At 37.9% G+C, this 18,661-nt stretch overlaps 1 protein-coding gene across 1 annotated transcript in view; it reads left to right on the top strand.

Moving 5' to 3' along the window:
- The first annotated feature begins 22 nt into the window (after nt 1–22).
- CLCA4 (chloride channel accessory 4) overlaps nt 23–18,661 on the top strand; it is a 34,994-nt gene continuing 16,355 nt past the window's right edge. The window contains 7 exon segments of the mRNA XM_022580919.3: nt 23–8,627; nt 11,569–11,617; nt 11,620–11,708; nt 11,849–11,996; nt 15,317–15,424; nt 17,191–17,369; nt 17,718–17,936. Coding sequence (XP_022436627.3) covers nt 8,469–8,627; nt 11,569–11,617; nt 11,620–11,708; nt 11,849–11,996; nt 15,317–15,424; nt 17,191–17,369; nt 17,718–17,936 — 951 coding nt within the window. The 5' untranslated portion in view covers nt 23–8,468.

Below are 18,661 nucleotides of genomic sequence, written 5' to 3'. Positions count from 1 at the left end.
TTATTCTTTTTGTTGCAATGGTAAATGGGAGTGTTTTCTTGATTTCACTTTCAGATTTTTCATCATTAGTGTATAGGAATGCCAGAGATTTCTGTGCATTAATTTTGTATCCTGCTACTTTACCAAATTCATTGATTAGCTCTAGTAGTTTTCTGGTAGCATCTTTAGGATGCTCTATGTATAGTATCATGTCATCTGCAAACAGTGACATCTTTACTTCTTCTTTTCTGATTTGGATTCCTTTCATTTCCTTTTCTTCTCTGATTGCTTTGGTTAAAACTGCCAAAATGATGTTGAATAAGAGTGGTGAGAGTTGGCAACCTTGTCTTGTTCCTGATCTTAGTGGAAATGCTTTCAGTTTTTCACCATTGAGGACGATGTTGGCTGTGGGTTTGTCATATATGGCCTTTATTATGTTGAGGAAAGTTCCCTCTATGCCTACTTTCTGCAGGGTTTTTTATCATAAATGGGTGTTGAATTTTGTCAAAAGATTTCTCTGCATCTATTGAGATGATCATATGGTTTTTCTCCTTGGAAGTTTACTTTTAAAAAGGAATGAAACAGATGTTTTATTGACTCATGTCAATAAAAGTGAAAAGCACTTTTCCTAAAAGAAAATTAAAATTGATCTGTTCTTTGACAACTTTCTGAATAAAATATTTCAAAATATACAGGAACAGGTTAAATTTTTGCACTTTATATAGAGGAAAAATCCAATGCACAGAACTACACATCTCACTAAATAAGGAGCTCAATAATAACTCTGAAGAAGTAAAAAGAAGAAAAACAAGCAACGCAACCAATAATTAGCTGAGCAAGTAGTTCACTGAAAGAGAAACCTCCCCTTCCAACAATCACTGCCCCAGGTGGCAGGGACAAGAGAAGCAACTGAACAGGTTTTACAAGAATATTTAAAAGCTTAATAAGACACTAATGGAAAATCTGACTCTGTACCAGGAACCAAGGCCATGCCGACCAAGGAAATGCAAAGAAACTAGGTTTAGCATGAAGGATTATGTGAGTGCCAGGGCCAACATCTTTATCAGAGAGATAATTAATAATAACGTATTTGCATCCAAGTCATATACATAGAGTCAAAATGTGCTAACTATGGTTAATATGATGAAAACTAGTGCTTCTCAAAATTTAGAGGAGGGGGAAGGGTAAGCTGGGATGAAGTGAGAGAGTGGCATGGACATATATACACTAACAAATTTAAAATAGATAGCTAGTGGGAAGCAGCCGCATATCACAGGGAGATCAGCTCAGTGCTTTGTGACCACTTAGAGGGGTCACATAGGGAGGGTGGGAGGGAGACGCAAGAGGGGTATATGGGGATATATGTATATGTATAGCTGATTCACTTTGTGATACAGCAGAAACTAACATACCACTGTAAAGCAATTATGCTCCAATAAAGATGTTAAAAAAAATTTAATGTGCACATGTGTCTTCTGGGAATCTTGTTTAAAAGTAGATTCTGATTCAGTAGGTCTGGGATAGTGCCTGAGATTCTGCAATTTCTAACAAGCTGCCAGGTGATGTCAATACAGGTAGCCCATATCCACATTTTTAATAGCATGATGTACACACAATCAGAACATCTGGCAAATTAGATGGAAACTGAAATCTCAGGGGCTTCTGGTAAAACTTTTGCTTTTCTGATACAAGAGCAGATAGTGTAGGGGCTACCACATTCCTCTACTTACAGCATAAAAATGGGACCTGTAGGTGCAGCAACCTCTCACAATCACGAGTAAAAAGTCACACATCAAAGTTGGTAGAGAAGAAATTTAGAAAGAGCCTGTGTCCTTTATGCCACCAGTAAGCGACTACACCAGCGACTGCCTAGTAAGGCAAATAAATCCATATTCTGTTAAGCCACTATTATTAAGTTTTATAACTGAAAACACTTCTAATGAATACATATAGGCTAGAGATACTAATGTGTGAAGTAGGGACAAAAAAGCTAGCAGGAAAGGGAACTGGAGGAGGAGCAAAGTACCTGGTAATCCACTGAGATAAGCTTCTTTGAATACACAAGGATCTACTGTAGACTAGTGATCCCCAACTTTTTCAGAAATCGTCCAGTAAGATTATTTTTTTAATGTCAAAAGAATGTCAGTGATGTGCTTTCCCAACTCACATACATAATAATAACTGATATATTTTTACCAGGTGTCAGTGTTCTAAATGTCCCATATGTATATATATTTAATTCATTTAAATCATAACTATTCTTCAAGGCAGGTTTATTATTATTTTTTTTTTTTTTTGCGGTACGCAGGCCTCTCACTGTTGTGGCCTCTCCCGTTGCGGATCACAGGCTCCGGACGCGCAGGCTCAGCGGCCATGGCTCACGGGCCCAGCCACTCCGCGGCATGTGGGATCCTCCCGGGCCGGGGCACGAACCCGTGTCCCCTGCATTGGCAGGCGGACTCTCAACCACTGCGCCACCAGGGAAGCCCGGCAGGTTTATTATTATCCTCACTCAACTGATGAGGAAACTGAGGCACAGAGAGGTCAAGTAGTTTATCCAAGTTCATCCACTTAATGATACAGCTGTGGTTTGAACTCCGACAGTACAACTCCAAACCCTTATATTCTTAACCGCTTTGTCTTATCACTGCCCCACCAGATAAGAGCTCTAGTGTCTGTAGCTTGGAAAAGGAATGCATATATGCATATGAATTTGAACGCCCATTTCAATAAACTTGAGTCCCCTGAGGGTCTTAATCCACAGGCTGGAAATCACTCTCTTTTACCTAGCGTGGCCATTAATTTGTCCAAGTTCGCATCTCCATATTAGAAACATTTGAAATTTTGAAACCTCCATTTCAGAATCACGTTTTATATAGCTATGAATAGCTATGAATATAAGCGATCACTGCTTGAAAGTGAATATTCTAATTGTAAAATAATTCTGTGTCATTTTAAAGAGACTCTCAATCAATCAGAGAAAAAGCACTACTGTTCTTTCCACCAGAGTAAGTACATGGGATCTAGGTCTTTGTATTAGAATTTTAATTCGAAGTAGAGATATAGGCCATTTTCTACCTCTGTGATTTTGGCCTCTATTTCAAACAAAATTCTGGCTTTCATTCTTCCATTGTAAAATAATAAAGTAAACTTAAATTAAAATGAGATAAAATAAAACATTAAAATCCTATCCATTCTTTAAGACTCATGTTAAATGAGTCATTCCCTAACTCCATCTCAAATCCTGACTCAGAATTCTTTGCTCTTTCCTCCTTGCTATCATATACTTTTATTACAGCATTTATCAGGTTGTATTATAGACCTTCATAGGTCAGTCTCCTTCACTAAACTGTGGATTCCTTAAAGGAAAGCACTTTTTTTACCTTCTGAGCTTATCACAAAGCATACTCCATAAATATTCAAGGGACTAGTCTAAAGACTATATGACATGTTATATAATATTTTTTGCCCATACAAGATTTCTTGCTCTCCCCAGTTACAGAAATCTAGATCTTCTTGATTAGGAAAAGAAAATTATAAAATATGCGATAATTTGGTTTTTGCACTAGAATTTTTATCATTTGTTTTTGTATTCTTCCACAGATGGTGGGGTTGACTATGAGTTGGCTTCCTTACCAGGTGAAGTGATGTGTCCTCGAGGAGTACAGCATAGGGGTTATGAATATGGCTTGGGGTCAGACCAGGGTTTCAGCTTGGTTCTGACACTTACTGGCAGGGTGACTTTGAGGAAGCTATTAAGGCTCAGTTTTCTCATTTGTAAAATGAGAAATGGTATCTACTCATGGGGTTCTTGTGAGGATTCAATGAGTTAATAGATTTAAAGAATGTCACATAGTGTTTGGCATATAGTAAGCGCTTAATAAATATTATTTGAGAATTTAAGACATGACACTGTATCTTAGAATGGATTCACCAAAAGCAAACCCTGAGACAAGGATTTATGCACAAGCAATTTATTAAGGAAGTTCTCAAAGAAAAAATGGCAAGGGAGGAGAGAAACCAGAACAAGGAAAGAAAAGGAGCCAAGTGGGGTGTTGATTACAGGTAGAGTCCCTTGGTGGTTGTTTCAGGTTGATTCCCACAGGAAGCTCTAATGTATAAGTTACACTTCAGAACTTGTCCCAACCTGAAGCAAAGGCACTAAGATTTCACATCCCTGCACTTGTCAGTCATTGACTAAGGACCACCTGGTGTGATGTAAACTACCACTGCCCTTTGCATAAACAGACAAAGCAGCTCATGTAGCCTGAGTGCTATCCTCCAGAGAAGAGTTGCCAGTGTAAGCCACTGAGAAAGTCCCCTGACACAGAGAGAAGAGGTATACAGGAATAGTAAAGAGATATGAGGAAGTCGGAGTAGAGCACTAACAGTGTCCACTACCATACCCCAATGTGTAACCAACCAGGCAAAATATAACTACCCATAGCATGATGTAGACATCATGCTATATTAACACCTCTGGTCTCTGTTTCACCATTTGTAGAAGGAGGAAGATAATACCTATCTCATGACTCACTTTGCTGTACAGCAGAAACTAACGCAATATTTTAAATCAACTATACTCCAATAATTTTTTTTTAAAAATAAAAATAAAAATTTAAAAAGCGTGATCATGAAGACTAAATGAGTTAATAATGTAAAGTAACAATAAGAGTATCTGACATGGGTGCTCAGTAAATATTAGTTCTCCCTGATCCTTATAGGATTCCATATATATAAAAGAATGGATTATAGAGATCACTATGTATAGATGAATCTGTGAGTACTTGCTCCTGGCATAAAATTCTTTGGACAAACTTTCTGTTTCAAGCAATTTTGTTCAAAGGATTTTTTTCTCCTTATGGCTCTTCCAATTCTTCTGATTACACAATGAGAAATTCTTTAATTTAGGAGTCATATGTTACAATATTTCTGTAGCATCTGCTAACTTTATGACTCCTAAAAAGAAATGGGTACCTTGAGCTCAGAGTATAGCTGGTGTAACAAATAGCAACAGCAGCAGCAGCCAGGGAGAGTAAGGAAAGACTGGTTCAGTGTTGGTAAGCAGGAAGCCATGAGAAGAGGTCACACTGGGCAAAACTCAGCTGTTCTGGTTGGAGTTTTGTCACTAAGTCACCTTCCTAGGACATGTATTGTCATCCATAATATCAGTGGTTGAACTAGATGGTGTCTCAGGTACCTTCCAGCACTAAAATTCCATTATGAGGATATTCAAAACCTCAACCCCTAAATTCTGAAATTTGGAGGATTTCCTGTGTAGGAAACCGTGTTATTATTCAAAGTGTACAGAAGTTCAGAGAAGGGAAATGACAGGAGGGATTGGTCAGGGAAACGTTCATAGGAAACAGAATTTGAGCTAGATATTGAATTATTCGAAAAATGAATGGGGTCAAGGATATCATAATAGAAAGTAAAAGTAATTTTTCACAAAATATGAGTAGATCTTGTGGATTAGAGGGAAAGATTTATTCTAGGCAGTACTGGAAGATAAAATGGAAACTATTGATATAAATTGACCAGATTGTGATGCACTCTGAATAGCAAGTAAAGGATCGTGCCAACCTGAAGGTAATGATACTCTCTTGAAGAATTAGAGAAGGGAAAGATGGCATTGTACATGAGATAATTTGGTGATGTGCAAGAGGAATTGGAGCTGGAAAATCTGGTGGCTAAGAATTCTGTAAGAAGGCTACCAAACTGCTTATTATGAGATGAAAAAATTTTCAAAGAATTGAGGGCTTTATACCATATGGTTAGCACTGTAAAGAGATTAGTTGAACAGGGCATAGTTTCTCTCACAATGAGAGAAAATGAAATCATCTCTGACTGTCCATCCCCACGTGGAGAACCTGTAGCAAGGCAGACTTCCTTTTGTTTATGTAAGATTACATAGCTCTTTATAACCATAAATATCTCGCTTTAACAGGTTTAAATGTACAAGTGTGGGAGCAGAAGCAGGAGAGAGCTAATATACTACTTTGTAGAATAGAGAAAAAGTATTTGGAGTTCCAGGAATTTATAATCTTGAAAGGAACGAGTGAGAAGCGGAGATTGAGGAAAGAAAGGGGAAAGCTAGTCACTAAGTAGGAAGAAGGGCCAATAAGAACCCCTTAATGGAGGGATGTTCCAAGAACATATACAAATATGTGATTTTATATTGTTCCCTATTTAATGTTTGGGGCTTTAAAATCACACACACACACACACACACACACACATACAAAAACCCAGCCATTTCCTTTTCAGAGGTTGGAACTAATAGATAGGAGTCAGACAGATAATCGAAATATTGGCTAGATCAGTGGTGAAACTGGACTAAGAAATATGACTTGACCTGAAGCCACAGCTGCGATTTCTAATACTTCTCTCCAAGTCTGAACTCAGAAGGATACTTCCTCCACTATCCCCAAAACACTGTCTGCAAAGCAGATACTTACCTAACTAGGTACAGAGGGAACCACAACCTCACATAAATTGGGCACTAGTAGTGGGGAAAGAGAGACTGGTTTCCAGATCTGGCTCTAGAGGGCAGGAAAGGATTCTGATGAATGTGTGCTTAGCACAAGGAATCTAGAACAGAATACACACACTGTGGATAGGGAGATCCAAAAAAGGAGGAAGAAACAGTATCAAAGGAGGAATTCCAACCTATTTATACCCTAAGTTCTGTGTTAATAGTGAATAACTCATATTAATAGAAATACAATTTTGCCTTCAGGACATTACATAAGGGTAAGTAACTCAGCTTTACAACTCAGAAAGAAGCTCTTTTCATTTTTTTTTTAAATGAAGATATTACAAATATCATTCCTTCCAGGAAATCAAAAGTGAAATCACAGACTATATGCCTGCCTCAATAATAACAATCCAAATCCTCTTCTCTTAAGGAAAAAACCTGGCTGTTACTGTCTTACCATGTGATTGACCCAAGATTCAAAAGTCCCATGACAGGAGACCTCTGTGTCACCATGGTAATCAGAAGTCTGACTCTCCCTGGGGAATTCAGCATTGTTCACCTAAATTCCCAGAGAAGAGGAGAATTTGGGATGGAATGTTAAATGGTAAAATTTCTACCTTGATAAAATCTCTTGCTTGTTCAGAATGCAACATAGGTATCCTACTACTTAAGCTCTTAATTTAAAGATATTTTTTACTATTTTATTTTTAGTTCTCTTTTGGGTTTCTGATGAGTCCCAGCTCCTTTCCTTTAGGATTAGACATTCTTAAGTCAATATTATAACTCCAATCCTGACCCCCTTTTTTCATTTTTAAAAAACCTTATTGGGTGAGCTTCCTTGGTGGCGCAGTGGTTGAGAGTCCGCCTGCCGATGCAGGGGACACGGGTTCGTGCCCCGGTCCGGGAAGATCCCACATGCCGCGGAGCGGCTAGGCCCGTGAGCCATGGCCGCTAAGCCTGCGTGTCCGGAGCTTGTACTCCGCAACGGGAGAGGCCACAACAGTGAGAGGCCCGCGTACCGCAAAAAAAACAAAAAACAAAAAACAAAAAACACACCTAACCATATTATATTATTTGCCTTATAAAACAATATTGCCTTATTGTGAAGTGATAAAATCTATGGGCTCTGGAGTAAAACTATTGGGTTCAAATACTGACTCTGCCATTTACTAGCTATGTAATCTTGGCGAGTTACTGAAACTGTGTGCCTCAGTTTCCCCAAGTATAAAATGAAGATAATATTCGTACTTATGTTACAGAGTTGCAGTGAGGATTAAGTGAGAGAATCTCTGCCCTGGTAAGTACCGAATAAATATTAACTATTAATATGATTCACTCTGCCTCAATAATAACCAACACATAGCATTCTTTTTTGATATACTTGATTAAAAACAAATTCTACTCATTCTTTACTGGACAGGATTTTTGAAGATTTACTCTGATAACTTTATCGAATCTGCCTTAATTTATCAGTCTTAAAAATATTTAAATTAGGGTTCAAAGCCATCTTACCTAATTTGGCATTATTTACATTTAGTAATCTTACATTCTCTTCTATTATTTATACTGTTAGTAAATAATAATTAAATCACTCTGTAAAACTGAATAACAAAATTAGCAGTATTGTTTCTATTAATATTATTATGAAATTTTGTTTATTTTCACATTGCACTCTTCAGAAAATACAAAATATATGTCTATACAGAGGAAATTAGCTAGAATTAAAAAGTATAGAAAATATGTCCCCAAAGGAATATGTGCAATGTATTTTATTAAAAGATCTGAACTCTTCTATGATTCAGATCAGTTTTACAATAATATACAATAAAACGATTGTGTAAACTGAAGCCAAATATTTTCCCACATGTGTAACTTTGACCTTTATACAGTCAATGTTGCATAATCAGCCAACGTTGACAATGTTTAAGAGTATATATATAGAGAGAGAGATTAAAGGTGAAAGAAAAGCTTCTTGAACAACATTGGGGCTGGGAACAACTCAAGAGGAACAATGGGGTTATTCAGAAGTTTTGTCTTCCTCTTGGCCCTATACCTGCTGCAGGGGTCCAATACTTCCCTTGTTCGGCTGGATAACAATGGCTACGAGGGCATTATCATTGCTATAGACCCTGCTGTGCCAGAAGATGAAACACTAATTCAACAGATAAAGGTAAGAAAGAAATGGGGTTTCTTCTGTTTGAACTGATGAGAAAAAATATATAGTAGTTAATAATTGCAATGGAAACTTCTCAGCACTCTAGGAAGTTTAAAAGCAGCATGGTGAAGTAAAAAACAATGCTGCAATGGGCAGTGGAAATTGAAGGTTCTAGACAGCATTCTACCCTGTCTCACCATAAGACCAAAGACAAGGCATGGGGTATCCCTGATCCTCAGTTTCTTAATCTGTAAATTAGCAACTGGATTTATCTGTTCTTTTTTTGGATGAAAGTTTACTTTTATTTCAGATATACTATAACGTTTTCTGAATATTTAGCATATTTCCAGGCCTACATACAACTCATTAATGTCTCTCAAACACAGTTTGCAGGGTGGTCCTCAGCACACAACTTCACTGCAGTACATCTTTACTGCTTAAATTCAGCCTCAGAAAATGTCTGGAGTACAGGGAATGTTTATAGTCCCTGTGCCATTTATTTTGACAAACACAATCTCTTTTCACACTGCAGGAGGGAAAGAAAAGGGGATCAAAGAAAGAGAATCTTTGCTTTGGAGGAAAGAAAAGGGGATCAAAGAAAGAGAATCTTTGTTTTAAGTCCGTTGGTATCAAATGTTACGAACCGAAAAGGGGAAATTACCTCCCATCCTTCTGGTGAGAAGCAGCAGCAGGGTGAACTGAACTGGGAAGACAATCGCTTGGACTTGTCTGTTCTTTAAACAGTTATTTATTGAATGCTTGCTTATGGCATGCCAGGAGAGAGAGCAGTGAAATTTTTTAAAGCTCCCGATCTCCTGCAGTATATATTATTTTCAGATGATATAGATAATAAAAACATGTCAACGTAGAGCAAGCCAACGGTAGTAAGTTGCTATGCAGTACAATAAATCAGCAAAAGGGGATAGGCAGTGTTGGCAGGACTGGGGTAGGAATGTGGGTTACTGTTTCATGCAGTGTAGTCAGGGAAGGTCTCACTGTTGATGTTACATCGGGGCGGAGGCCTAGAAGAGCTAGCTGAAAACCTGGGGGAGGGAACAGCAGGTGCAGTGGCTTGGAGGTGACAGCATGTCTGATGTGGCCAAGGAAACAACTGTGAATGAGCAGGAAGAAGGGTGGGGGAGAGCTGAAGGTGGAGAGGTAGCAGGGCCCAGACCATCGGAAAGACTTGGGCTTTTACTCTGAGTGAAATCAGAATCCATAGAAGAGAAGAGGTGCGTTCTCTTGTGCTTGTTCTGGAGTCACTCTGTCGGCAGTTTGAGGAAAAACCGTAGAGGGCCTTCCTTTGTCCCTTCATCCTGTATAAGCTCTGTTGCAGCATAGAGGTACAGAGGGACACTGGGCCGGAAGCTGTTGCAAGTGAGAAGTGCTGGTGACTTGGAACAGGGATATTGCGGTAGAGATCATTAATGTGGTGTGATTCTGAACATGTTCTTTGTCTGTGAGGTTATCATAAGCAAATTTGCTGATGGTTTAGTTGTGTGGGGTAGGGGAGGGGAGGAGGTAAAAATAGAAGTCACAGAAGGCTTCAAGGGTGAGAAGTAATGTTGAATAGAGGCAGGGATATTGTGGTAGAGATCATTACTGTGGTGTGATTCTGGACAAATTCTAAGAGTGTTATAGAGAAATTTGTTGATAGGTGTGTGGAGTAGAGGAGGGGTGGAGGCAAAGTAGGAGACAAAAAAACTTCAGCGGTTTTGGCCTGAACACTTGGAAAAATATAATTATCATCAATTGAGAAGTAACCTCCAACCTACTTTGGGAGCTCTCTGAAGCCCTTTTCCTAACAAGAGCTGGTCATCTGGGTCTCAGTCCTCTGCACTCTGGCTTCTGGCTGATCCCTGCCCTGAGCCTCGTCAGTTTAATGATCTCTTCAATACACTAAGAGCACACTAGACCATCTTCCAGAGAACAGGAAAGAATGTCCTGAAATTCCTGAAGAAGAATAATTTTATTGTGGTCTTATGTTAGGTCAGGAAGAATTGAGAGGAGGATCTACTTTGACATAAACAATACTGTAGACTGTGGTGGTGCCAGCAACATGAAGAGGTTGACACCGTCATCCAGCACCCAGTATTCCTCAGTTATTCAGTGGATTTGATAATGCAGAAGAGATTACCAAAGAACATTTATTCCATCTATTTACTCCACTAGATAATAAGCTCTTTGGAGGAACAATTTCTCTCATTAATCATAACATTTTGGGGTTCGGGATACTAAACAATATAAGGTGATATTATTTTCAGCTTGATGGCAGAGCAAGAAGCTCTGCCTATGATCAAAAAGCTCTGCCTCTCCTATGAATTTTTCCACTACTCCACTTGCTGTGCTCCCAACCCAGCTGCCTCTGCTGGGAGGTGGGAATATAGTGAAAATCTCTTCTATGGGCCATCACCATAAACTGTTTTCCTCAGCTTGCATCAGGTAAGGCTGTTCCCTACTAGGAATTATAATAGTAATGATATCAGTGAGTTTTATGACTGCCTATGTGTAGTTTATAACTAATTTCATGTTTGTGGCAACCTTAAAGATAGGTTGTAATAGTATATTAAGGAGACAAGGAGACTGAGATTCAAAGCAGTCATATAAACTAGCCAAGGTCTAAGCCAGAGTATTAAGCTAGTATTGGAACCAAGTCTAGATGCTTCCAAAGTCCATGCCCTTTATCATATTAAGCAATTCCTTGTAATGCCAAACATAAGTATTTGACTTTTGATGTAGGATTATAGAAGACTGAAAGCTGTTAAGTGTGCAGAATTAAGCCACAGTTTTGGATTGACAGGTGACAGATTTCAAATTTTGAATCAGAAACCTTACTCACCAGTCAGTTGCTTTTTGTATTAATGACTAAAGGTGAGAATTGCCTGTGATGAATGCCTGTTCGTTTAGCCTTCTCTACCTTGGCCATCCTCACTTCTCTTTTTTCCTATAATAATAGGACATGGTGACTGCAGCATCTACTTATCTGTTTGAAGCCACAGAAAAAAGATTTTTTTCAAAAGTGTATCAATATTAATTCCAGAGAATTGGAAGAACGTCACTCAGTACAAGAGGCCAAAGCATGAAAGTTACAAACATGTGAGACTCAAAAATCTTCTCTTAAAAATATTTTCTCTGCTGCTTGTCAATTTTGACCTAAATTAATCATTTCAGAGTTTTTCACACAAATGTTATCATTCCTATTCTGACGTTTTAAACACCTTTTTAAACATTTTCAGCCTGATGTTTTAGTCTCACCACCTACCCTCCCAGGTAGAGATGAACCATATACCAAGCAGTTCACAGCCTGTGAAGAAAAAGGAGAATACATTCACTTCACCCCTGACTTTGTACTTGGAAAAAAACAAAATGAATTTGGACCATCAAGTAGGAATTTTGGTTAAAACAAATGTTTTGCCATGATTCCAACATGCAGCTTTATATCCATGTTCAGTATACAAGCCTTGGAGCCAGAGTCCCTAGGGTCAAATCCTGACTCCCCTACAGCTATGGGTGACCTTGGACAAGCAACCCAGCCTCTCTGTGCTTATTTCCTAAAAAATGGTGAGTAGAGGAGCTCCTATCTTATAGAAATATTGGGAATATTAAACTAGATCATCCTTGTAATTGTACTCAGTACGGTCTCTACAGAAATTTGAACATGGGATGGCCATAGTAAATGTTTTGCTTTAGGAACACTTTTTAGGTTTTAATTTTTCAGTTCTCCACTGCTGGATATTAATCAATCACCTGCCACCTCCATGGAAGGCAGATTCGTGGCAAGCTGAAAAGGGCCAAGATGACAGTTCCTGGCCAAGAGAAAACGCTCACAGGCTGTTAATTGCTGATACTATTATTCAACCCATTCTTTGAACCAGATGAACTTGTCTATAAGTGATCATTTTTACCTATGAAAATGGCAATTTCATCTGGTTCAATCTAAGAAGTTAAGATCATTGTTTCAAATGAACTAAAGCACAATATTTTTCAGACGAAAACGAAAATTATTGTCAAAGGAGAGTCCAACTCATACGTCACTACTCAATGAAAGCCTTCCTGAATCTGCACACCCCAGAACCACTTCTTCCTCTTCCACTGCCCCTTCAGCGAACATTCATTAAGTCTCTTATCTCTGTCAAACAGTCAGCTAGTCATGGTCCTCAACATTGCCTGGACCCAATCCTAAAAGCTCCATCATCCTATCCCATCCCAACCTTACCTCTCCCCCATACCTTAGTCTAACCATGTTTGTTGTACTTGCCACCTCTAATCCTTTGTGCCCTTCTAGATATACTTTCTTTTCTACCTGACATATCCAGCAGTCAGTCATGTCAGCTACAAGTATCAATAGCACAACTCCCTCACCATTCTTATCCTTATGTTTTATTCAACTTGCCAATTGTCTACAGAATTTCCAGTCTTTTTTTTTGCCTCTTGTTAATATGTTTCCAAGATTGTGAAAGGAAATTATAAACCTAATTGGTATATTTTAAAAAAACACATTTTCCAAGCTCAGTGAAGTCCTCAAATCTACTCAACAATGATTGGACTTGCCTTCTCTCCTCTCACTTTCTCATTCCCCATAGCAGCTGTTCTAAACTTCTACCACTTTTCTTAAGATCACTAGCCAGTGATCATGAGTTAACGGATGCCTTGATTGAGAAAATAGAGGTCCCTTCCTTCTTCCTTTCTACTCCCAAACTCATGTCCACCTTCATTTCCCTCCACTTCCACCTGTCTTAGAAGAGGAAGATTTTCTTCAGTGTCTAAAGCCAATGTCCCTACTGGAGTTCTTATTCTTTTCCCATACCCCTCACCTCAGCCCTTATCCCATAACTGACAGTTTCCCCCCTTCTTTCTTAGACAAGTGTTTCTGCCATAATATGATACATGTGTTTGTGGGAAAACTCACACTCTGCAAAACAATGCCTTAAAAACAACAAGGCTTTGGGGGGAAATAAGATGAAGAAGAAACTCCTCAAAATCTATGTATTTGTAATAAAAATGATAACAAAAACAACAGGTCCCTGGAAAGATCTTTTGGACCATCCAAGCAACAGTTCAGTGTGGCTGCAAGCTGCCTCCACAGAAGATATTAAAAGTACAGACACACACAGACACATAGACACACACACACACAGAAATGCTGTTGGAAGTGAGAACAGGGCTAGTAGGAACTGAGACAACGATTGAGATAGGAATGGAATTCTAAGTTAGAGGTGTTGCTTTTTTAATAAAAATTATATATAATTAAGATGTACAACATGATGATTTGCTATACATGTACATAGTGAAATGATTACTACAGTTGAGCTAATTAACATATCATCTCCTCACACAGTTACCTTTTTGTATGTGTGGTCAGATCACCTGAATTCTCTTCTTTCAGCAAACTGAGGAGGGCATGGGAGCCAGGCAACCAGTCATAAGCTGCAAAGAAAGCCAGTCTGAGAGTGGACTCTTCTAAAAAAAGGAACCACAGGTTCAGGCAGATTTAAATTTTCTTAAAATTCACCAAATTCCAATCACTGTAGCTGATATGAGAGCTTTTTCCTCCCACACTGAAGGATGTATATAATTCATGTTCACTCATCTGGCCCCATTTGCCTAGGAACCTAAAAACAGTGTTTTTAAACTTTAATGTGTAGAGGAATAATTTAGGGATCTTGTTAATAAGCAGATTCTGAGTCAATAGGTCTAGAGTAGACGCAAGATTCTGCATTTCTTGTCAGCTCCCATGTGATGCTGACACTGCTGGTGCAAGGAACACATTTTGAGCAGCAATGACTTAAAGAAGAAACATGACTTCTTCATAATACTGACACTGTCCTCCAATTTTCAGATCTCATGAGGTAATCTGAGTTGGAGAAACACACATTGTAGTGGACCAGACTATATTTCCAACTTCTACTTCTCCATATCTATTTCTGCTGAAGTTTCTCCTAATATTGCTAAAACAAAAAATGTACTTATTTTTTCATCCTGCATTTCAAGGATGAAATTCTTTATTCTTCTATTCACCCTGAAATTCTTAGGGAAGAAAAATTTTAATTCTGACTCCCTCTCTCTAACCTTATCCTAGTCAAGGATTATATCTTACTCATATGTATATTTCCTAGAATCTAGTATAGTGCTGAATATATATAATTAAAAATAATGTTTTCATTTCATTAATGCTTATATGTGCCAAGTACTATAAATTAATCACCTTATTTAGACACCCGCTCAAATTATATTTTGTCTATAGCAGTGTTTTTCAATCTTTTTCTTTCATTATCAATCTCCTACGGAGCATATATAGACATTTTTAAATTGTACCTTCGTGAAATTTTAATACCACAGATGTGTTATACATATGTTTATGTTGTTGGTAGGAGTGAGTTTTGTAGAGCCAAAAACCACTGTAATATCTAAGACATTTTGCCCCCCAAGAACCAAAACTCAAAGTTCAATCTGTTCTGCCCATGGCATACACATAATAAATGTTTCATTGACTTAACAAATGTGGAATAAAAAATAATATGCTAAAAACTATATAATTAATAAAATGAAATGTAATTCAGTATGCTTTTTATAAACAAAAATATAAATGCTAGCAGTTATTTAAAGCCTAAACATTCTGGATTTTAAAAAATTTTCTTAAAATATATGAGGGATGGATTATGTCATTTGAAATATAATCATGTATTTGAAATATTTTCCCACAGGTAGACTGTTTGTTCATGAGTGGGCCCATCACCGCTGGGGAGTGTTTGATGAGTACAATGATGATGAGCCTTTCTACATCGCTAACACAAAGAAAATTGAAGCAACAAGGCATGACTATTTAAACTGTCTTAAATTACTGCAGGCAGTAACTTCTCATTTTCCTTTGACTGATTTCTTTCAAAAGCCTTTCTTTCATTTTTGTCCCAATGCAGGTAACAGATACTATATCACAAAACAGTGCTTTTTGGTTTTTTAAGAAAATGTATCTCAAAGAAGCTGATTGTCCATTTATTTATTTATTCATTTAAAAAACTTATTTATTTATTTGGTTGTGCTGGGTCTTAGTTGCGGCAGGCGGGCTCCTTAGCTGCATCTTGCTGGCTCCTTAGTTGTGGCATGCAAACTCTTAGCTGTGGCATGCATATGGGATCTAGTTACCTGACAAGGGTTGGAACCCAGGGCCCCTGCATTGGGAGCACAGAGTCTTAACCACTGTGCCACCAGGGAAGTCCTGAAGCTGGTTGTTCATTTAAAATACACATAACTTCCAGAGCATTTGGTAGTCAAGTTCACATATTTTTATACCTCTCTACCATAGCTGCCAGAACTCATTTTTGCTGAAGTGAGTGCTCTCTGTAAAGGGTTGTACTATGTGCTAGGAGGTCAAAATTATTTACTCTACAAAAGAATGAAAAAAATAAGTAGTGGTAAATGCGGATGAGTAGGAAATCAACCAGCTTCAAAGAGCCAAACAGAAATTTCCTGGGATTTATAACGTTCATGTTAAAATACAAATCTAACATCACAGTTAATAATGGACAATCCTCTTGATTCTGAGATCAAGAGAGCAGAATGGGTGGGGTAATCAATGTAAAATTGGGCATCATCAGCTTAATCAATCTTAGATGCCCTGCTGGGGGAGGGGACTTATCAAAAATGTACAGATTTCAGTGTAGGTCCTTCCTCAGCACCATAGCACCAAGTTTTAGGATGAGTATTTTAAAGACTATTATGTGATTACATTTGTTTATATCATATTCCCCTAAATGTCTAAGTCTATGCATACTATTCATCATGGTTGTTAACATAGATAACACCATTATGTTTGCTGAGTTTTGGGGCAATAGAGGCACAGACATATTTAGAAAACTCCCTGAATTACTAAATAAAATCTAGTCTTTGCTTTTCTAATTTGAACTGGAATATACTGAAAAGATGAGCTACATTTCACATTCCAGCATATTTGTTACAATCACTACCACTTATGGCAAATTCCATGCAATAAAACATACGTCTAAAATCCCTCTACTATTCTTTACTGTCCTTGGCAGTATCCCAGTCTTTCCTTCTAGCCACACTTCACTTTGGATAAAAATATTCCTTGAATAATCAAAATACTTGTAGCTATGCGACATTTCATTCTCTTGAAGATAATTTCTTTGAATAAGAAATATACAAACAGCCTTAGGCTAAAGTGGTACCAAGAGTAAATGATTTCATAAGATGCCTTTTCCAGATGCCTGCAGTGCATTTACCATCACAAGGGTACTAGGAGAGATGTTTGGAAAAGGGGAGCCTACAGTCACTAGTATAAGCAGGAGAGCAGGAGATTTAATTCCAGAAGAGAACTCACCCTTTGCATAGACTGGAGATCCTACTTAAAATTTCCCTCAAAAATTTCTTGAAAAACAGATAAGTGCTCTGGTAGGAACCCTGAAACTTTGCTGTCAAAATAGGATGTATGTGGTATTCAAATAACAATAAAAACCTTGATAAAGATCATTATTGAAAACCTTGATAAGAAGACCACTTAAAGTTTTATAAAAATTTTAATGATTAGGTTGCCTCAAAGACTAACTGTCACACATTTTCGGGTGTTCCACAGGCATTACTGGTATAAACAGAGTGTATAAGTGTCAAGGAAACAGCTGTGTAACTAAGAGATGCAAAACTGATTCCAAGACAAATCTGTATGAAAAAGATTGTCAGTTCTTCCCTGATACATATCAAACTGAAAAGACATCCATAATGTTTATGCAAGGTATTGATTCTGTAAGTACACCAATCATTACTTCAGACTGTATATTTATAATCAGAGGACTTGTTATCATGTTTATAAAATATCTGTTCAGGGATTAGATGTATTATTATAGAGTTCTTCGAACATTGGCTGGCACATAGTAAGCACTCATCTAGTGTCACCTATTATTATTATTATTATTGAAAATCTGCCTTACTATTATATGTTTCCTCCCTGAATCATATTTCATTCAATAAACAACATTTTTAGAGAAGAGGTTTTTAATACTTTTCAGATTTGTAGTTGAGTTTTTAAATGCATCATATAAAAAAATAAATTCATCATATATAAAATTTCTTTTCATTTTGTTAACGTTTTAGGTCGCTGAATTCTGTAATAACAAAACCCATAACCGTGAAGCTCCAAGCCTACAAAACAAAATGTGCAATTTCAGAAGCACATGGGAGGTGATCAGCAATTCTGAGGATTTTAGAAACACAGTGGTTATGGTGGCACCACCCCCTCCGCCTGTCTTCTCATTGCTAAAGATCAGTGAAAGAATTGTGTGCTTAGTCCTTGATAAGTCTGGAAGCATGGCTGTAAGTTCATGCACCCATTTTTCCTGGATGTAGGGACAGGGCAGTGACTGAATGCTTAAGGACACTCTGACTGCTACCTGCACCTGGATTCTTCTAAACTGCACGGTGGCATAAGTACCATCACTTCCTGTGATCTTGACCTCAAGAGGGGCAATGAACATTATAATGAAAGAGAAGGATGGCAATAGAGTTAGAAGGACCTAATCCAAGAAACTGTTTTTTTCCAGAAAATGGAGAGTTTATGGAGGAGGACTTTTAGGTCCTTTAGTAAAGCTTTTGTTAGAAGATCAGAACTGGAGACTGAAATATGTAAAAGTTTCCTACCTTGCTCCCTCTATCTACTGTAAATACTTGACAGGAATGAGGAGAGAGTGAAAGATCAACCACGAGAATTCTTAACATGGCTTTATCTTATTTGCATCACCTATATGAATGACCTCCTTATGCTCAAAGACACAGACAAAAAGCATCACCATAAAGAAGATAGGACCAGATTCAGCCATTCATTCCTTCTACCCTCATTAAGTGAATGGTACTAGGCTTTAGGGTTAGAGATCCATATCCTTGAACAGTTCATAGTTGAAGAGACAAAATTCTCTCTCTTCCGCATCATGAGTTAACTCATACTTACCTTACCCTTCAAAATTTGATGTAGGTACCCACTTTGTCCAGGACGTGGGCCGGTCTTCCAGGCTGGGCTAAGGGCCCTTCAGCAGATCTTCCAC

The sequence above is a fragment of the Delphinapterus leucas genome, chromosome 1 (genome assembly GCF_059928025.1).
Source record: "Delphinapterus leucas isolate spDelLeu-1000000601 "Yukka" chromosome 1, BTC_Dleu_Yukka2, whole genome shotgun sequence".
Classification (NCBI taxonomy): domain Eukaryota; kingdom Metazoa; phylum Chordata; class Mammalia; order Artiodactyla; family Monodontidae; genus Delphinapterus; species Delphinapterus leucas.
This window is presented reverse-complemented; position numbering and strand designations above follow the sequence as displayed.